General features: G+C 66.2%; 3 protein-coding genes across 9 annotated transcripts in view; all 3 read right to left on the reverse strand.

Annotated features, from left to right (window-relative positions):
* Positions 1–2,437: 2,437 nt before the first annotated feature.
* JOSD2 (Josephin domain containing 2) lies at positions 2,438–5,763 on the reverse strand. Its single transcript, XM_037517133.2, is given in 6 exon segments — positions 2,438–2,573; positions 2,650–2,682; positions 2,684–2,842; positions 3,092–3,217; positions 4,726–4,885; positions 5,650–5,763. Coding segments are annotated over 5 exon segments (564 nt in total). The 5' UTR covers positions 4,872–4,885; positions 5,650–5,763; the 3' UTR covers positions 2,438–2,473.
* A 362-nt stretch (positions 5,764–6,125) lies between these two features.
* Positions 6,126–9,693, reverse strand: ASPDH (aspartate dehydrogenase domain containing). Of its 4 annotated transcripts, none has more exons than XM_054697363.1 (7): positions 9,679–9,693; positions 7,645–7,789; positions 7,313–7,397; positions 7,069–7,218; positions 6,773–6,993; positions 6,552–6,706; positions 6,126–6,211 (listed from the first exon to the last, which is right to left on the reverse strand). In XM_054697363.1, the coding sequence occupies exons 2-7, from the start codon at positions 7,701–7,703 to the stop codon at positions 6,168–6,170; spliced, it is 714 nt and encodes a 237-aa protein (XP_054553338.1). In that variant the 5' UTR covers positions 7,704–7,789; positions 9,679–9,693; the 3' UTR covers positions 6,126–6,167. The 4 variants fall into 4 exon arrangements, with proteins under 4 accessions (XP_054553338.1, XP_054553337.1, XP_054553336.1 ...); XM_054697362.1 differs by lacking the exon at positions 9,679–9,693 and adding an exon at positions 8,800–8,875; XM_054697361.1 differs by lacking the exon at positions 9,679–9,693 and adding an exon at positions 8,258–8,497.
* Positions 9,694–11,156: 1,463 nt separating this feature from the next.
* LRRC4B (leucine rich repeat containing 4B) overlaps positions 11,157–19,728 on the reverse strand; it is a 46,250-nt gene continuing 37,678 nt past the window's right edge. For 2 of the 4 annotated variants that reach the window (XM_037517048.1, XM_054697324.1), the window contains one exon: positions 11,157–13,012. In XM_037517048.1, the coding sequence (XP_037372945.1) occupies positions 11,168–13,012 (1,845 nt within the window). In that variant the 3' untranslated portion in view covers positions 11,157–11,167. The remainder of the gene's footprint in view (positions 13,013–19,728) is intronic. The other 2 variants (XM_037517050.2, XM_037517049.2) reach the window with 1 other exon arrangement.

The following is a 19,728-nucleotide window of genomic DNA, read 5'->3' on the forward strand; positions in this document are numbered from 1 at the left end:
TCTCACCTGGCGGCGCTGGCGGCGGCTCCCCAGGCCCCTGTGGCAATTTAAGGGCTGCGGGCCAGGAGCTGCCCCCTGCCTTATTCGGCCAGCCCTGCGCCAGAGCTAAATCGGGCCTCAGCTGTCGGCGGGGAGGGCTGCTGTGGCCTCGTCTCCCACCTGCCCCGGCCAGCCCCTCCCTCCCCCCCCCCCCCCGTTTGCCTGGGCACCCCCAAGGGCTACCAGGGTCCCTGAAGCCCCCCCACTGGAAACTCTGGGCCAAGCCGACTGGACGCCCTGAGGCAGGGACCCCTGATCAGGTGTGCTCAGGTGGGGGGCGGAGGGGGAGCAGGGGCTGTGTGAGGGGCAGCCCGATGCATCTGGGGGGAGCCCCCCTGCTTGTCACCGCAGCGGGCCGGGCCCTGCCAAGCCCCAGGCCCAGGGAGACCATATTAGGCCACAGCTGTGCAGCACCTGGGGAGCTCACTCAGCCCCAGAATAGAAACACTCGGGGCCGGGCTGTCTGGTCTCCAGGGGACAGGCCACGGCTCGACAGCTCGGGGGACGGAGGGGGGCCCAGCGGCCTGAGGAAGAGGAGAAGAGGCTGAGAGGAATGTCCAGAAAGAGACTCAGAAGGACAAAGGCGGACAAAGGCGGAGAGGGCAGGGCCCAGGAAGGGGAGCGGGCACCGAGGAGGGAGGCCCTAGAAGGACGCGGCGGGGTGCCTCGAGGTGGGGTGTCCCGACCACCTGTTCCCCCTCCAGTGCTATCGAACTTTCCCCTTTACCAGCTGCCCTTTGACCCCTGGGCCCCAGGACCCGCCAGTGCCAAGGCCTGCATCACAGGCAGCTTTTACAAGGGCGTCCCGGCCCACACCTGCTCCCCGCCTTCCTTGGGGTGTCAGGGACGAATTTACCATCTGGGTGCGGCCCTGCTGAAGCTGAGTTGGGGAGACGCCCCAAGCTGGACCTGGCTGGCCTCTCCTCTTCCACACCACAGCCTCCCTGTGTTACTAGGCCCCCATTTCTGCCTGGTGCCGAAAAAGAGACCCCAGCTTTGCCCAGACCCCTCTCTGCCTTCAGCCCTGACACAGCCCTGCCGCCAACCATCTGGGGCCCTGTGCTGGCTCCCCTCCTCCCATGCCACCAGCCCATGCCCTCCCCACACCCCCAGGCGGCGGGTCCCCCAACCCTCTGCTCCCATTTGTTGGCCCTGGCCCCCTGGGGTCCCACAGCCTGACTCCCGAGCACCCTCTTGCCACCTGCCAGGCCCAGAGCTGTCCCCCTTCTTTTTGTCACCTGTGTCCCCAGGGTCCTGGCTCAGGCCTCAAGCCCTCCTGGCCCACAGTACCGGCCTAGGCCTGCTGCTTCCGGATAAGCCCAGGCCCTCAGCCTACCTGAGCAGGCAGGTCCCCCTCACCTGCCAGGCCCATCAGAGGAGCTTCCGCCTCTGAAAGCGCCCCCTGCCCTCTGGGGCTTCCCTCAGCTTCTAGAGCTGGCTTCTCTGGGTCTTTCTATAGGGTCCCCAGCTCCTGTCACCTCCACAGTGCCCCACAGGGACCACCCCCATGAAGGCCCGTCACAGGAGCCCGCAAACCCGCTGTCTTCCTCTGGCCCGAGAGCGGGGCTGCAGGCTCCTGGGGAGGCTGAGGAAAGACAGGCCTGTCCTCCCCTGAGCTCCTCCCACAGGCCAGGCAGAGCCGGCCTCAGGGCCTTTGGACAGGCCTTGCTGCCTCCTCCAGGCCCCCTGGCTTCTACCTCCCCTTGGCAGCCAGTCGTGCCCTGTTCTCACAGGGCGCCCCAGCTTAGTAGCTCAACGGACATTTATTCCCTCGGGGTGTGGGGGGTTACCGTCTATGCAGCGGCTCCCCAGGCTGTGGACAGGCCTCTGGGGTCCCCTCTTGCCTGTCCAGAGGCCCATGTAGTGTCCCGGGGGCTCTGCTCCCTCCTGTCTTGCTCCACTCTGGCCCCCTCTGGTTTTGAGGACCCTTGTGACTACACCGACCTCCCCCAGGGTAACTCCCCATTCCCCGGGCACTCAGGGTAACCTGAACGCCCCTCCGCCACGGGCCCCGCAAGTCCGCAGCTTGCGTTGGGTGGTGGACTTCTGGGAGGGGCCGAGAGCCGGGAGCAGCCCCTGCTTCCTCCGGGACTGACCCCCACAGACCACCCCCCTCGCCCCGCCCGTGTTTGTGCCTGGACCCTCCGGGTCACTGTCCTGCAGGGACCTGCGGCCCAGGGAGATGTGTGCCCTGCAGGAGGCCGCTCACTGGGAGGGGGCAGAGCCGTGGGGGGCACCCCTCCTGCTATCCGCCCTCCCATGGGGCCACCCAGTCAGACAGGCCAGGCCGGGGCAAATTGGCAGATTTATTGAGGCAGCAGCGGCTTGGGGGGGGGTCAGGAGGGCGGGGGAGGGGTTGGAGCCCGGGGTCCACCAGGCAGGGCCTGGCCCTCCCCGGCCCGGGGCTGGACGGCGCGTGGCGCGGGGGTCCCGCTCAGTCGGTCTGCAGCCAGGAGCCCTTCTCCTCCACCTCCTTGCTCACCACCAGCAGCACCTCGCACAGGCCCTGGGCCAGCGCGGCCGCCAGGAAGGCCCTGGGCGGAGAGGGGGAGCTGAGCATGAGGGGCCGGGTCTGCGCGGAGCCCCAGCTGCCCCCAGAGCGGGCCTCACCTGACTCCGTCCTCGCCCCCCAGGGCCTCGGGCGCGCAGCTTGGAGTCCAGGTTGTAGTAGACGCCGCCCACCTGGCGCAGGGCCACCCAGTGCCGGCGGCGCAGCGGCACCGTCAGCAGCCCCAGCGACACCGGCGACGGCAGGTTGAGGATCAGCCCCAGCACCTGCGGCAGGGCCAGCTGCGACAGCGGCCTGCGGGGCGCGTGCCGTCAGCCTCGCAGCACCCGCCTCCCGGCCGCCAGAGGCCAGCCGCCCGGGCCCCCATCACCTGCCGCGCCCGCCCGCCAAGGACGCCACCCAGCAGACCACACTCCCCAGGGGTCCCCTGCGAGGGCCCCACCGCCCACCGCCCGTCCACCTCCTCCCCTCCTAGCCCCACAAATCGCCCCCCCACCCCGCAGGTGCTCCCCGCGCTCAGCCAGCACAGCGCCCCGGGCCCACCTCCTCCTGTCCCACCACACGGCGGCGAGGCCCAGCCCCTGCAGGGCGGCCATGATCACATTGACGTCATAGTTGCCGGTGCCCAGGAGGCTGCGGTGAGGGTTCAGCCGGGAGTCGGGGGCCAACCTGGTTGGGGGATAGTGAGAGCCTGAGTTTTGGGCCCCTGGAAAGGCCCCCCCCTCCGCCACAAAGCAGGTGAGTCGGGATCCATGAGTCAAGGCCTCCTGCCCCGCTCTTCTCCCACCTCCCGGAGTCACAGTCCCAGCCCAGCTGCCCCTGCCCGCCCGGCTTTCTGGGCGGGTCCTCCACCTGGACCCCCACCCACCTCCATCGGGCTCCCCCAGGCCCTCTCTGCACTGCCGCTGCCCCGGCCCTGTTAACACAGCTCCCCAGTGCAGGGCGGAGGCCCTGACCTCAGCCTCTTGCCTCATGACAAAACCCTCTGCACCCCTTCAACACCTGCTGAGTCTCTAGGGCTCCCAGGGAGCGGCCTGGCCTGCAGGCTGGGCTCAGGCTTTCTCTGGGCCTGGGGGAGCTGAGCTACCCCGGTGGCTGCCCATAGGGCCTGTTTGAACCCCGCTCCCTCTCACCCAGGTGCTTCTCCCATTCCCAGGACCCAGGGCACCCCTCTCCGCCTGGCCTGGCCCTGCAGGCCCCCTGGCTGCTGCCCCGCCCCACCCCTTGCTGGCCACCTGTCCCTACCAAACTTCCTTGCTCCTACCCAGCCTTCCCTCCAGCTGTCCCCGCCCAGGAGGCCCACCCTGCCACCCCTCTGGGTGTCTCTGGGCCTGGCCTTCTCTGAACAAGGGCACCTTTGTCCTCTCTCTGGGCCTCCGGCAGGGCAGGGGGAGGGGCCGGGAGGCATAACTCATTCGTGTGTCATCTTTGTGTCTCTCGGGGCAAGGTTCTGGGGGGCTCAACCCCGGGACTCCAGCGAGGCCTCCGTCCCTGTTCTGAGCGGGACAGGTGAACACATTCTATAGTAACCAGCCTCCAGGGCGAGGGACTGCCTGAGGATGCTGGGGCCCCTGAGCAAGGGCAGAGGGGGACAGGGCCACCTGGAGTGTAGGATTGCATTGGGGGGGGATCAGGAGGTGTTGAGGCCTGAGTTGGGGCTGGGGCTGGGGGGCAGAGAGGAGGAGATGGGGTAGAGAGAGAATGAAGAAGTGATGGCTGCAGAGGAAGATGCTGTGCCAGGCAGAAAGAAGAGTCATGCAAAGGCCCCGGAGCATTTGAGGGGGACTTGTCAGGAGCTAAGAGGAGTCTTGTTTGGGGCCAGGGGCAAGAGATGAAGCTGTGGAGGCCGGTGGTGTCCAGAGCCAGCAGGGCCTTGGCTATCAGCCTGAGGGGCTTAATAAGACTTTGCCCCCAGGAGCTAGAAAGTCAGGGTAGAGCAGGGGCAGCTCTGGGACCTGGTGCGGCACAGACTGGAGGAGCAAACCAGAAGCTGGGGGCCTGGGGAGGAGCTGGGGATGAGGGCACAGAAAGGGAGCATGAGGCCTGTGCTGGGGTAGACAGGGGCGCGTGGAAACACCTCCACCTGCGGGTCCAGTCCCGCCTCACCAGCCAGGAGCCCCTGCGGGGGCTTGACCTCTGTGCCCCTGCTCCCCCAGGGGTAGGCTGGGTGGGGTCACCTTTTGCAGATCTCATCGGCAGCCTCCTGGCTAAAGAGCTGCTGCTGCAGGACGTTGTTGAGCGCGTGGACGGCGCACAGCTCCAGGCGCTGGTGCTCGTGGTACACGGAGGGTGGGCTCTGCTGCGCTCCTGGGGCCTGGGACATGCCGTCCTCAGCTCCTGCTTGGGGACCAGGGGAGAAGGTGCTCAGGGGTCCCGAATTTGGGGAGTCGTAAGCCCAACCTGAGGAGCTCCGCGGCAGAGGATGGGGGTGGGGGGCAGCAGCCCGAGCAGACACTGGCCACTGACCCTGTTCCCCAGCTGTCTCGGGGAGCAGGGTCCCCCCATCCCTAGGAAAAAGGGCTGCTCTTTTGCTTGCCTAGCAAGAGGACCACCCCAGGCACATCCCGAGGCGAAGGGGGACGCCATGTCGTCACCTAGCAACAGAGGAACCCCTCTCCCCAGTCTCCAGGGAACAGGGCCCTTCTTTGGTTACCGAGCAACAGAGGTTCCCCGCCCCCCGCCTCCCCCCCACTAAGTAACAAGTCTCTCCTCTGGTTTCTTAGCAATAGAGGGCCGCCCCCCCTTCACTAAGTCACACGTCCCCGCTTCGGTTACTTAGCAACGGAGGAACCCTTCCCCCAACCCACTAAGTAACAAGTCTCTCCTCTGGTTACTTAGCAATAGAGGGCTCCCCACTTCACTAAGTCACAAGTCTCTCCTCCGGTTACTTAGCAGTAGATGAATCTTCCTCCCCCGTCTCTAGGTAACAGGGGCTCTTCTGGTCGCCTAGCAACAGAAGACTCCCCCCTCCATTCACTAAACAACAGGGTTCGCTCCTCCTGTTACCTGGCAACCAGGCCCCCAACCCGATACCAAGTAACAGTGACCCCGACCCACACCCCAACCGCGGCGCTCGCCCGTTGCCTGACGACACCCCTCACCCCGCCTGCCTCTCTGCTCCCCGGAACCAGGGGCTCCCGCATCCCCCTGGGCGGCGGCTCTGGGATCCGTGTGCGGGGCGGGCAGCACCGCGCTGACTGGGCAGGCGGGACGGACTACAGCTCCCGGCGGCCCCCAGGTGCGGGACTACAACTTCCGTCGACCCCTGCGGCGAATCCCGGAAATGTGCCCGAGAAACGCCCGTCCTTGCGCGCTCCAGCCCGCCCGCTGCAGCTTCTGAGAGGGTTCTGGGAAATGTAGTGCGTTGGCTCTCGCGATAGCTTCGAGGCCGTCGCTCTCCCGTGTGCCCGCCCTCCGCGATGGCGTCACGCTTGGTGTAGCGACGCCGCGTGACTTCACAGAAGAGACCGGAACCACGAGGGTGCAGAACCTCCGCTCTTTACTGAGCTACATGGAAGGGCCACTGGGGAAACCGAGGCCAGGGCAGCCGCGGGGCGGCGGGGGCGGGGCGGGGCGCGGCCCCTGAGCCGAGGGTGTCCTCTAGGAAGCAGGAGGCCTCTCAGCAGAGGTGGATCCCCGGCCTGGAGGGGAGCTGGCTGCAGCCTGCGGGGGAGATGCAGGGAGTGAACGGCTGAGGCAGAGACGAGGAGGCGGCCGGGAGGAAGGGGCAGAGCGTGGGGGCGCAGCAAGACCTCGAGAGCGAGGGGGGCTGTGACGGCCCCGCGGGTGGGCAGACACGGGCGTGGGGGGTTCCCTAGAGATGGAGGCACAGAGACCCAGGGGACCTGGACAGAGAGAAATAAAGCTTCCAGGTTGTGGCCCAGAAGGTTGAGACGCAGATGGAGACCAACCGACAGACGGCGGGCCGCGCCCCGGACCCAGGCTCTGCAGGCACAAGAGCCCCAGAGAGGAGCACGGACGCTGGGGAGGGGCCTGGCCGCACCCAGGAGGCTGCGCCAAAAGGCGGTGACGGTGGCAGAGCCCGTGACGGCGCCGGGCTGGGCCGGGTTCTCCCGGTGGGTGTGCACGGCGAAGCTTTGGCCTGTGGGTCCCGGCGGGCCGCTCAGCTCCACGTCCACCACATGCTTGTCGGTGAGGCTGGGGCAAGCGGGGAGTCAGTGGGCTGGCCGGCCCAGGCCCAAACCCCCGCTCAGCCGAGCTCACCTGAGGTCGGCCACCAGCACCCCGATCACGCGGTCGAAGCCCAGGCTGGGGGCAGCCAGGGCAGCGGCCGCCATGGTGTTGGAGTTGCGGGGGGCAAAGGGGCAGAGTCCCCGGACTGGGCCTTCATAGAGCACAGTGCGAGGCCCGGTGCAGCGCGCCGCAGCCAGGGGTCCCTCCAGTCGGAAGCCATCAGGGTGCGTGGCCATGGTGACACGGAGGCTCTGGAAGTGAGAGCCAGTATCAGAAGGATGGGGGTCTCTGCGGGCCCCTGTTTCCCCGGGAGTCCAGTGGCTCACCTGAAGGCCTCCAGCGGCATCCAATCTGGTGATGTCCTCAGTGCCCCACAGGGCGCCCCGGGCCACGAACACTCCGTGGTTCCAGCGGTGCGAGGCCTCCAGAAGCTGCCGCTCTGTGGCCTGGTCAGCCAGCGCTGAGGGGGACCCCACCTGGGGCGCAGTACAGTGTGTGCGGGGTGCTGAGTTCAGGGGCTGGTCCCACTTCAGAGTGGGGTGGGGCCAAAGCGGAAGGGGCAGGGCTCACCAGGAGATTGGCATGGCGTAGGATTTGCGAGCCAAATTCGTGGATTATTTTGGGATGAGCCACTTCTACCACAAGATCAGGGTTCCTGGGAGAGGTGAGAGATCGGGGCACCTTGGGGAGGCATGAGGCCTCCCTTACCCAGAACCCCCAGCCTCTGTGGAGGCCTGTCCCCTTCACCCTTATCCGGGAGGGGAAAAGGACAGTGGGATTGTCCCATTACACAGGGCGGTGAGCCAAGGCCCAGAGAGCGCGAGAGCGCCTGAGATCACACGGCAGTGAGGGGCGGCCAGGACGGCCCCAGGGAGCCCACTCTGTCAGGCCAGGCCACTGACCTCTCCCCGAGGGCAGCGAGGTTCTGGAGCTGCAGGGAAGGGGGCACGCTGCCTGCCATTCGTCCGGGGTCACGATTCCAGACAAACACAAGCTCTAGGCCCAGGTCTGCCCCCTGAGTTAGCAGGTGGGAGACAAGGGACTGTCCTGTGGGGGAAGGACAGAGCATCAGAGAAGCGGGACGGGAACCCAGAGTGGGGAGTAAGGACAGAAAGAAGGGGACAGGGACCCGGGGTGGGGGGGTTAGAGACCCCTGAGGGGCAAGGTGGGGCGATGCCCCAGCACAGCACAGTCCAGGGCACAGGTGCTTTGGGGAATTCAAGAAGGGGCCTGGCCTGGGAAGAGGCTCCAGACAGCCGGGAACTCACCGAGGCGGCCATAGCCGACCACCCCCACCCTCCTTGGCCCCCCATCCGCCGCCATGCCCTGGAATCTGGTGGTCTGCGCTCAAGCTCCGTCGGCTGCTGGCCGCCCTCGTGTGGGCAGCCGCTGATCTTTGGACATTTGACCCTTGAGCCACTGGGGAACCTGCCCCCTCCCCCAGCGGCCAGAGGTGGGGTGTGGGTTTGCCTCAGGAGGGGGTGGTGTGAGTATCCTGCGGGCAGAGAGCATGACCTTGGGATTCGGGGCCCTGCATGGCCCCTGTTCAGGGCCTGGCCCTCTGCATCACACCCTCCCCTTCCTGCCAATGTGGAAAATTTCCTCCGCAGTCCCGGCGCTTCCCGGCCAGGTTGTCATGGAAACTGCATTCTGCCTGGGGTGGGGGTTGAGAGGGTTGGGAGCCAGGAGAGCCCGCGGCAGGGGACTCTGGTCTGTCCCTTGCACCCGCGTCTCCTGTCAACGTGCCGCTCCTGGCTTCTCCCAGGGCGCTCTGTGCCGGCCGCCGCTGTCCTGGCCTCTGCCTGCGCCCCGGTGGCTCCGGTCCCCTCCCCCCCCCCCCCCCCCCCCCCCGTCGCCCTTCGTTCTGGTCCAGCTCCCGCAGCCGCCCCCTGCGCCTCCACCCCCAGGGCCAGTGGAGACCTGTCTGGCCGCGCCACCGGCTCGCCCACGGGCACAGGGGACGACCTGACCCCAGCGGGCCCGGCTCCATCCCCACCGGCCTCTCAGGACCTCCCCGCTCCCGGCTGACCGCCCCTCAGTTCACCTTGACCTCTCACCTTTCACCCTCCCCACCCCAGCTTGACGCTATAGCCTCGCCCCACTCCCAGCTCCCATGGGCCGGGAAGACGCCTGCGTGGCCGGGGGAGGCCCAGGCGACGCGCGGCCCCCGAGCGCCCCAGCCGCCGCGCTTCTCGGGTGCCTGGCATCGGAAATGGCGGAGGCTGCGGCAGTGCCCGCCCCACCCCCACCCACCACCTGGTACCCTCCGCAGCGTTGCCATGGCAACCAGGATGGCGCTGAGAGGATGGAGCGGGAGCATGAAAGAGAGCGGGGGGAGAGTCGCGAGGCGCGGGCGGGGGAGCAGACCGAGGCGACGGGCAGGGCCTGAGACCCCGGCGGCGGCGGAGGCCGAGGCCGAGGCGGGAGACAGGGAGGCCGTCGCGGAAGGCCCGGGCAGGGGAGATAAGACACCGCAGGCAGAAACAGCCAGGGAAGAAGGGCAGGGCCGACCAGGACCTGGCGCGGCGCCCCGGGTCAGGGGCACCGGACCCCCAGCCCACCCAGCCTTCCTGCTGACTCCAGGGGACCCGGTCCCCGACAGGGTCCTGCCTGCGGGCGGGTCCCCGCCGGGGGACGGTCCCTTACCTGGGGGCGGGTCCCTGCTTGGAAGCGGATCCCTTACCTGTGGGCGGGTCCCTGTCTGGGGGCGGGTCCCTTACCTGGGGGCGGATCCCATACCTGGGGGCGGATCCCTTACCTGGGGGCGGATCCCTTACCTGGGGGCGGATCCCTTACCTGTGGGCAGGTCCCTGCCTGGGGGCGGGTCCCTTACCTGAGGGCGGATCCCTGACCGGGGTCGGGTCCCTACAGGGGGTCGGGTCCCTTCTGGGGGCGGGGCGAGGGGAAGGGGCGGAGACCAGGTCCCGCGGCCGCACCTGTCCCGGCCCGGCCGCGTCCTGAGTGAGCGCAGACGCTGGGAGGACACTCCCGGCCCCCGCCTGTCCAGACGCAGGAGCGGGCAGCCCTGGCCGGGCTCCCTCCAGGCTGCCGCGCCGCGGGGCCTCGCGGACCCCGCCCGCCGCCGCCCTGGCCCTCGCCCGCGTCGCTCCCGGGGCTCCGCACGCCCCGCCCTCCGAGCCCCGGCGCAGCCCCTCACGCCCCGGGCCGGACCGACGCTGGCGTCCCCGGGAAGGTCGCTCGCGACCCGCCGCGCCTCGGGCCTCGCTCGGGGCAGCGCTCCCGCCCGCTGAGCCGCCCTTTCAGCGGCAGCGTCTGCGCGGAGGGGCGTCGCGCTCCGGGTCTGCTCTGCCGGGAGCTGAGCCGCGCCCCGCGCCCCGCGCCCCGCCGTGTTTAACTGCCGCCCCCCAGGGCCTGTGGAGGTGACCCCTGGAGCCAGGGTCTCCAGTCAGTCGCCGGGGCCTCATCTGAGCGCCGTGTCCGGGGGAAGGGACCCGGGACACAGCTCGGGGGAGGCGCCGCGGCCGGGCGGGACGGGCCCTGGGAGGCGAGTGGGGCCCCGGGGAGGGAAGCGGGGCTCCTCCCCCGCGGGCCCCCGAGGCAGCCGGCCCTGTCCGCACCTCCCCTCCTGCTGCGGGCCCCCAGCCTGTGGCGCCTCGCACTGCAGCCCCCGGATTTCTGCCGTGAAGTGCGTGTGGGGGTGAAAGGAAGGGCGGGAACACCGGACACCGAGCGCGCGCTGGGCGCCCCCGCCCCTCCCTGGGGTCCGGGGCGGCCCCAAGACCAGCCCGAGGGGCCGCCCCGCCCACCCCCGGCCGGAGCGCCCGGCCCCGCCCGCCGCACCGGGGCGCCTCTCCTGCATGCTTCCATGACCAAAAAAAAATATTTTTTTACTTTTTCCATGTTTTTTTTTTAAAGTAATTACAGAGCAGGTAGTCGTTGACGCAAACCTCCCTTCAGTATCAAAAGAGTCTGTGGGGCAGGTGAGGGCTGGGGCGAAGGGGGGGGTGGGCCGAGGTGCCCCCACCCCCAGCAACGGGGCGGGGGCCGGAGGGGAGCTCAGCGCCGCGCGGGGCCGGGGGTGGGGGGCTCTGGCGTGTCCGTCTCTTCAGTTTCGGGGACAGCGAGGGGGGTTAGGGAGGGCAGGCGCCAAACTGCAAAAAATGAACCGTAAAACGAGGGTCGTGGGGGGTGAGGGGAAAGGACGCCCCTCAAAAAAGCTCCTGTCTCCCCCGACGGCGGGGGGCGGGCGAGGAGGGGGGAAAGCGGGGGGGCTGCGGCCGCCTCCCCGACCCTGCGTCCCCTCGCGTCCCGGGGCTGGCGGCGCCGAGGCCGGGCCCCCCGGGGGACCCAGGCCCGAGCCCACCCTGTCCCGGCCGGGGCGCGCCCCGCCCTGGGGTCCAGCGGGGGCCGCGACGGGGAGCCCCTACCCAAAGGGGGGCCGGGGCGGCGCCCGCGGCGGCGGCCTCAGATCTGCGTCTCTTGCACGTTCTCCTTGGAGCCGCTCTTGAAGAGCAGAGGTTCGTGGATGGAGTTGAGCCCCGGCGGGCCCTTGGCCCCGCAGCCCCCGCCGCCGGGGTTGCCGCTGTAGTGCGCCTTGAAGGCGGCCGCCACGTAGTGGTGGTGGTTGAGGTGGTCGCGCTCCAGGGCGGGCAGGGCCAGGTGGCTGTCCCCGCCCACGCCGCCCGCGCCCGCCACGGCGGCGGCGGCCGCCACGGACACGGCGGAGGCGGCGGGCAGCTCGTCCTCCACGTTGATGATCTCCACGGTGCGCGTGGGCCCGTGGTGCTTGTGGAGCTGGTGCTGCTTGCGCAGCTTGTAGAAGGCCACCAGCATGACGGCGGCCATGAAGGTGATGGCCACGAAGCAGCCGATGATGATCTTGGTGGTCTTCATGACGTCGTCCAGGTCCTTGAGCGCGTTCTCCGTCACGTCCGTGATGGGCACGGTGAAGGGCTTCTCCGTGGGCCGCGAGGAGCGCGGCGCGGGCGCCGTGGTGGACGACGAGGCGGGGCCCGCCGCGTCCCCGGGCCGGCCCCCGCCCCACACGCCGTCCGTCGTGGGCCCCGGCGGCTCCTTCTCGGTCCCGCGCGGCTGCAGCGCCTCCTCTCCGGGCTGCGTCTCCAGGGTCTCCACCGTCACCGTGGTGAAGTAGGTGTAGCCGCCCGCGCCCCCGGGGCCGCCGCCCGCACCCCCCGGGCCGCCCCCCGGGCCGCCGGCCCCGCCGGCCGCCACGGGGTCCACGGCCGAGACGTTGAGCGTGGCCGACGCGGTGGTGTTGCCGGCCGAGTTCGTCACCATGCACGTGTACTGGCCCGTGTCCTGCACGGTGACGTTGGTGAAGTTGAGCGTGCCGTCGTGCAGGACGGAGATGCGCACGCGGTAGGAGCCGTGGGTCATGAGGGTGCCGTTGGGCGTCAGCCAGTTGACGGACGTCATGGAGGTGCCCGTGCGGCACTTGAGCTCGGCCGCCATGCCCTCGGTGACGTTGAGGTCCGTGGGCGGCTCCACGATGACCGGCGCGTAGCAGGTGAAGTGCGACTGGTCCAGCTCGCCGATGTAGCGCCCCTTGAGGCCGGCGGGCGCGTGGCAGCGCGCGCAGCACGTGGTGTTGCTGGGCACCGTCTCCTTGAGCCACCAGCTGAGCCAGAGCACGTCGCAGTTGCAGTGCCAGGGGTTGTGGTTGAGGTGCACGCGCTCGAGGCGGTGCAGGGGCGTGAAGAGGTCGTGGGGCAGCGACATCAGGTTGTTGTGGGACAGGTTGAGCTCCTCCAGGGACTTGAGGTCGTCGAAGGCGTTGCGCTCGATGGTGGCCACCTGGGCGTGCATGAGCCACAGCTTGCGCAGGCTGGTGAGGCCCTGGAAGGAGCCGGGGCGGATCAGGTCCAGCCGGTTGCCCGACAGCTCCAGCTCCTCCAGCCGCACCAGCGCCGTCAGGTTGGGGATGTCCTTGAGGTTGCACATGCCCAGGTTGAGGTAGCGCAGGTTGACCAGGCCCTCGAAGGCCGCCTCCGAGATGTACTCCAGCCGCTTGAGCTCGCCCAGGTCCAGGCGCCGCAGCGAGGGCACGCGGTTGAAGGCGTACGAGGGGATGCTCTCGATGGGGTTGTTGCGCAGCCAGAGCTCCCGCAGCTTGGACAGGTACTCGAAGGCCTGCGTGGGCACCGTGGTCAGCCGGTTGTCAAACAGCTCCAGCGTGTTGAGGCTGGGCAGCCCGTTGAAGGCGCCCACCTCGATCTTGCGTACCAGGTTCTTGCTCAGCTGCAGGATCTCCAGATGCCGCAGGTGCTTGAAGGTGTCCGTCCGGATCACCTGGGGGGCGGGGGGAGACACCGTCAGTGACATAGAGACCCGACTGACACTCACCCGTGCGGCACCCCGAGGGCAAGGGCCTGAGGGAAGTTTCCGGGGGTGATGGCAATGTTTCCCAGTGGGGCTGAGGCCACGTGGCTGAATACAAATCCCTTCTCCCCCCCGCACTGTGCTCAGGAAAGGGGGCATTTCATTATGTATAAATTACTTCTCAATCAAAAGAATTAAAAACGGCCATGCCAGCAGCCAACGCCGTCGCCCCCGCAGCCCTCTCTGGCGCCCGACGCTGCTCTCTGTCCTTACAGGCAAAGACATGTCATGCAGGAGGCGCCGCCCTACGAGATGGGGACCGATCAAGGCCTGCGTTTCTGAGGGCCAGGAAGCCTGGGAACCCAGGGACTCGCATGGCTTTTGGAGCCCAATCCCATTTGGTGGCAAAACCGGATCGGAACTCACGCGAAGCTATTTAAAGCTTCCGCTGATTCCATTCATGTGACTTTAAAAACAGTTCACTCTGGATATACTCCCACACTTGATAAAAGGGGTGTGGGACCCCCTGGGGCGCTCTAAGATCAGTGCCTCCCCTTTCCAATGCCCGAACATCCCACCTCCGCCTCTGCCTCCGGGATTTCACCAGAGATGGAGGCCCGGCAAGGCCCCGCACCCAGCTCAAGTTCACCCAGGAGGGGAGGGAGAGCCGGGGCCGGGCCTGGGCTGGCGCCAGGATAAAGGCTGCTCACCCCAAATGTGGCTGCCACCCCTCAGGGCAGGACTGGGGAATCACAGAAGGAACAGCGCTGGGCTGGGCAGGGGAGGCAGAACCCACACACAGGATTCTCCTCCCTGCCCCCCGGCCGGTCCCTGTGGGCGGGCGACACTGCAGCTGTGAGTATCATCCTGCTGGGGGGACTGCCCAGGCGGCCTGCGTGGTCGTGACTCAGGAGGATTTGAAAGGCGGCAGCAGCCCGAGGGACCCGTATCTCTGCCCTCCCTCCCGGGTGACGGACGACGCGGACGCAAACCCTCCACGCTCTTCTCGGCCGTGCGCGCCAGCTTTGGGGTGATGGGCCAGCTCGAGTCTTTGTTTTCTCTAATAAACCAACATCACTTCTCTGGTGAGTAGAACACGGAGCTTCAAAAAGTTCAAATTAAACAAGAAGACTCCACCCGGGAGGCGGGGCCCACATCGATTTTAAATTCCTCGAGGCCATATTAAAAAACAAATCCAAGAGACAGCAGCGGCCCCACACGCGAAATCAATGTTGACCGCGGCTCGCTCGGCCGCCCGCGAGGGATGCTGCGATCCAGGCCCGGGTGGGGTTCAGGCTCGCCAGGGAGATGCCCCCACGAGGGCTTGGAGCCCGCGTGCCCCCTATGGTGTCGCCACTGTCACCACCAGATAGATGGAGACCACCCTGGGGGTGCCCCCGCCCCGCATGTCTGTGCCCCTCCGGCTTTCAGCGCTGTGGCTTGGGCCGGGTGGGGGTGGTGAGGGCCGCCGGGGCAGTCAGGGAGACCGGAGGCCTCGGAGGAGCAGCGGCAGTGGTGGCTTCCGGGGTGCCCGGGGCTCGGGGCCCCACTTCTTCCTGCTGATGCTGTAGGCCTGGTGTCGGGCGCTGAGGGGGGAGCGGAGCCCCAAGCTGTGACCCCAGGTGGCACTGCCTCCGCCCCCATCCACGGCCTCTCCTGCTCGGATGGCCGGGAGGCCCATGTGTCTGCACCCCCCAGCTTCTGACCCCGGGGGTGCCCCGGCCAGCCCGAGCCTGGCTCTTCTTCCGCAGGGCTGGGTCTCCGGGCAGGGCTGACGGAGCTCCAGGCTGGGGCAGGGCCTCGGCCCGGAGGCAGGGCAACCGCCTGGGACTTCTCGCACGTTCTCCCCCAGGCGCACCCCACCAGGGGCTCGCAACAGCCACGGTGGCGATGTGGCGTGCTGGAGCCCCTATTCCAGGGTGAGGATGGGCCACCTGGCCCCTTCTGCCCCCCAGAACCCTCTCCACGGCTGCATTTCAGGCAGTATCACCTCCTCTGCCTTTGCATATGCAGTTCCCTCTGCTCGGATGCCTTTCCCGCTTCATCCGCCTGGAGAACTGCCCTCTCTCTTGGACCAACCCGAATGTCTCCTCCTCCCATTGCTTTTTCAGTGAATGGGGTACGGTGTCCGGAGCAGCCCCGGAGATGCCGATGCCAGGGTAACGGCAGGGTCAGCCCACAGGTGGTGGCGATGTGAGCGTCCCCCCCAGGTGCTCCTGGAGTGAGGGCTGAGGCCAGGCTCTGGCTGGGCGCTGGCCCCCTCAGGGGTGCTCCTGCAGCCCTGCCAGGTGGCTGGTGTCTGGCATTGTTTCTGGAGGAGCCCGCTCAGCTATGAGGAAGCAGCTGAACTGGGGCGTGGCTCCCACCCGGCCCTGTGGCCCATTGGCCCCAGCGAGTCCTGGCAGCCATGGGGTTGGGGGTGAGCATCACCTGGTATCAGAGGCCATGAGGCCAGGGCTCAGCGCAGGGTGGGGTGCGTAGGCAGGCCAGTCCAGGGCTGCTGCCCCTCCTGGAGTCCTGGGTCTCCACATCCCGAGGGCGTGTCCCCACAGCACGGAGGCTGCGCCTGCTCAGGGGGGTATGTAAAGGGAGGTGAAGGGGCATTCGCAAGGTGGGGGGGTTGCTCTGCCAATCGCTTGAATGGCAGCACCTGAGAAGCAAGAAGAGGAAAGCCGGGTCCCCCCATGGTGTGCTGGAGGGCCGCTGGGAAGAGTGAGGCCCTGCATTGTCACCAGGACCCCAGACTGTGCCCTCTCTTCTCAGCCTCAGGATACCTGGGCAGCCCGGTGGGAGGCATCTGCCTGGGTATGAATCCCACTTTTGCTGCAGACCAGCTGTGTGACTTCAGGGGAGCGTCCTGGCGTCTCTGGGCTCACTTTCCTCCCAGGTACCGCGAGGTTCTGGTGCGGCTTGGACGAGAATGCCCAGGACGTAGAGAGTAAGTGGTTGATTCAGATGGTGATGCCCTCAGCAGCTGTCCTCCTGGGCTGCCAGTTTCTCCCCCAGCACCTTCCCACGTGCCTGCTCCCGCCCTCCCATGGCTTGTTGTTACTCTCTCTCGGTGTCGGGGGCAGAGCTGGCCCCGCTGCCTCCCCACTGCTCCAGCCACAGCACACGTCACGCTCGCCCAGCCTCCCGCCTCTGCACAGCTGTGCCCTCCGCCGCAGCGCCGTCCTCATCCTTGTCGGCTAGGCGGTGACTGCTGTCCCGTCTGGCCCCTGCTCACCCATGCGCCGTACACATTCTCCCACCAGCCCTTACCACACTGCTTTAACTCCTTGAACTTGGCTTCACACATCTGTCTCCTTGTCTGGGCTGGATGCCTTCCCTGCACCTGGGCAAGGCCTAGTTCCCATGTGGGCCGAGGTCAGTGCTGGCTGGACCCGAAGGGACCAGGCCCTCCCTGGAGAGGCCCCTGGCTGTGGTGGCAGAGGGCGCCTGCTCGCCCCTGGGTGACAAGGCCAACGTGTTGGAGCCTCGGGGACAGAACTTGGGAGTCGGAAGAGCACCAGCGTTCTGCTTTGGGTTCCGGTTCTTTTTGCCTTACATCCACGTGTCTGTTATTATTAGAGCAAAACAGCTTCTTTTTGATTAGTGTTTGCCATCGACTTTGCATTTGTTCATCTCTTGTCCTTAAGTTTCAGGTGCGTCTTCTCAATTTTGTTTTTAATTCATTCTGAAAATCTCTTTTACTGGAAGTTTAGTCCATTTACATTTATTGTAATCACTAATACAGTTGGACTTGTTCCTGCCGTGTTATTTTGTGTTTTCTGTCTGTCCTGATTGTTGGGGCCCTGTTTGTCCCCCCGTTCTGGCATCAAGTGCACTGAACTTTTTATGTTCCATTTCTTCATCCACTATTTTAGAATTTACACAGTCCACGTACAGGATGGTGGTCACGAGTCTCCTGGTGCCCAGAGACTTCACAGGGCTCAGAGCACCAAGGTAGATTCCCAGCAGTTGCCACCAACATCTCACGCTACATCTCCTGAAACCATCAATTTCCGCTTTTTTTAAAGATTTTTTTAAATTTATTTATGCATACAAGAACTGGGGTGTAGGCCAGAGGTACAGGGGTGTATAAGAGGATTCACCAGAGACAGTGGGGAGCAGAACAGATAGATCAATTGAAATCCACTGCTGAGGGGAGACAGGAGAGGTTTGCTGTGCCCTGTGGGTCAGCTCCCTGGTCGGGGATCGAACTCTTGCTGTAGAGGCTGCAGATAGCTTCACAGTGCTGAGATTTAACCCTTGTGCCACCGGGGAGGCCCCATCCTTGTTCTGATTTAATCTCCTATTGTTTTATCACAGCCCTGAAATATACAAAATCACTCTAATGTTGTGTTTGCACAGGGAGGAAACGGCCCCATGATGTTTCTCAGAACATAACCCCATCGGGAAGCAACACACCACGTTATTTTCTCTTCCTTTCGTAGTCACACGACAACTGAACACGTATACCTGGAGACCAAATGCCCCTCCTCTCTCAAACACACAACAGGCCCTGTTTGTGACTCTGAAACCAACGACCTTCCAGGCAGGTTCTCAGTCAAGTGAAGTGGACGGAGCCAGGCTCTCCTTTCATGTGGGGACCTGGCCCCACGGGATTGCCAACCCCAGGCCCCTCACTCCCTGCATATTTGAGTTTCAGCTCAGGCCCTAGAGGTTCCTGGAGGGCATGTCTTCTGCCCTCAGCCTCGTGGAGACTGAACCGGGCTCCTCAATCTGAACACGAGGTTTTCACCAAGGCTGTTCCCGCACCGACACCGCGGCTGGGCTACCTCTTGGCTTCAGTGTGTTTTTGGAGAACGGGACCTGTTTGTTATTCACACATTCCCCGTGCCCTGGTCTGCTCACTTGCCAGAACGTTCTTCGACGCCTGCTCTGTGTCTAAGAGCATGGTGGGTGCGGGGGACCAGCGTGAACTGGCCACACCCCCGTATCCCCGGAGCCTGACCTGGAGTGGGGGAGGGAGACACAAAATCTAATAATCATGAAAAGAGCAGTTCAGTGGGGATGGTGCCAACAGATGGGGGGCGGGGGTGGTGGTGGTGCTGCCCAGGTGGCAGGGGGAAAGGCGATTCTAGGGCCCCCTGACAGCACAGCCCAAAGCTCCCCAGACCAGAGCAAGGCAAAGCCTTGTCAGATGCTGTGGGCCGGGTCCCCCTCGTAGCCCCTGAACTCAGGGGCTTGGAGAAGACACACCCCTACCCTCCCGGTGTGACACCTTTGGGTATCCCCAGTGTGCAACGAGGTACAGGACTGAGTGAGGCCTGGGGTCCTGCCTTTGAACCCCCCCACGTTTGCGGGCCCACCCGTGCCAGGCCCCGCGCTCAGTGTCAAGTATGTTAAGGAGACAGACGCTGGCCCGGCCGCTGGTCGCCAGTGACCCCTGCACTGTCCTCGGGGCTGCTTCCCCGCTTCATCCTGCAATCCGGCCGCGGGGCCGCGCCGCTCAGGTTGTGGGGAAACGCCACCGATGCCGAAAACACCCCTGGGTTCTGCTGGTGTTTTCAAGAAAATAAACTCAAGAGACCCCCTAGTAAACATTTCACTGCGGTAGGAAAACGAAGTGAGCGGGTCATCGTAACTCCATTAAGATGAATTGTTTTATATAGTTTGAATGTAATGAGCCGATGACAAAAGTTTAGTAAGATTGTTGGTGTTATTGTTTTCCCTGCAATTTTTTTTCACCTTCCCAATTTACAAATACTGTTATTTCCTTGCACCAACTGCCCTTCGGATGCCCCATCTTCTTTCCCGAGAAGGGGGGGCTTCCCGAATCGCAGGGATGGCTGGAGCTCAGCAGGTTGGGGGCCCCTGAGGCCTGGACTCGGCACCCAGGACAGCTCCTGAGGACCCGCCTCTCAGCCCCCACGCCTCCCGCACAGCAGGCCGCCCCCCCCCCCCCCCCCCCGCCAAACTGTGGGGCAGCAGCCTCTGCTCTCCTGTCGGTCTCTAGTTACGAACTTGTGGGGGGCCCGGTCAGAGCTCGGAGGCCCCACCATCGACCAGCTAGGGGCACTGCACCACAGAGGTCCTCGGCCCCCTAAGGCCACTGTGCCCACAGGCCTGCGCTGTCCTGCCCAGCCACTCTTGCTGCCCCTTCAGCCGGGCAGCCCGGTGGGCCCGACCCTGGGGCCCGATGACTGCAGTCCTGAGCGGGCCCCTCTCACTGCCTGTGACTTCAGGGGGCTGCTCCTCCATCTGTGCAGTGGGGTGGGAGGCCGGCCTCCTAGGATCGGGGGTAGGAGTGAGCACCTTTCCCGACCGGGGTCACCTGGCCCCACTCTCGGCTGAGCTCGGGTCCCCAGGACCGCATCCCACTGGCACGGGGGGGTGAGGCCTCCCGGTCGCCTGCTTGGCGAGGCCTGGCCCTAAGCGCCGCGTGTCCACTCCTCTAGGTGACCGTGGTCGGCCGCCTCCCGGGCCCATCGGCTTCACCCCTCCACCAAGGATGGCCTCCTGCGGCCAGGTCCCGTCGGGGTGACGACTTTGACTCTGGCCTGTTAACCCCGCCCCGCAAGAGGGTGTCTGCATGTGCGAACAAAGGGGGCAGCAGCTTCGGATCCATCTGAGGGCTGTGCTGGGCTGAGCCCTGGCTCTGGCTCAGCCAGCGTTGGGGGAGCGGGCCCAGGTGCAGGCTCAGGCGGGCCATCCCCGCCCCTCCCCCCTGCCCCTCCGCT

This window comes from Talpa occidentalis, unplaced genomic scaffold, assembly GCF_014898055.3.
Source record: "Talpa occidentalis isolate TD23 unplaced genomic scaffold, MPIMG_talOcc4v2.1 talOcc4.17, whole genome shotgun sequence".
In the NCBI taxonomy this organism is placed as follows: domain Eukaryota; kingdom Metazoa; phylum Chordata; class Mammalia; order Eulipotyphla; family Talpidae; genus Talpa; species Talpa occidentalis.

What these genes read in the sequence shown, in the direction of transcription:
- ASPDH (XM_054697364.1), bottom strand. Translation starts at nt 8,065, where the DNA reads ATGGCGGCGGATGGGGGGCCAAGGAGGGTGGGGGTGGTCGGCTATGGC. An exon ending in GGTCGGCTATGGCCGCCTCG is followed by an intron (nt 7,790 to 8,010) that starts GTGAGTTCCCGG and finishes CTTCCCCCACAG; the next exon opens with GACAGTCCCTTGTCTCCCAC. An exon ending in CTTTTGGCGCAGCCTCCTGG is followed by an intron (nt 6,212 to 6,551) that starts GTGCGGCCAGGC and finishes TCTCCCCCGCAG; the next exon opens with GCTGCAGCCAGCTCCCCTCC.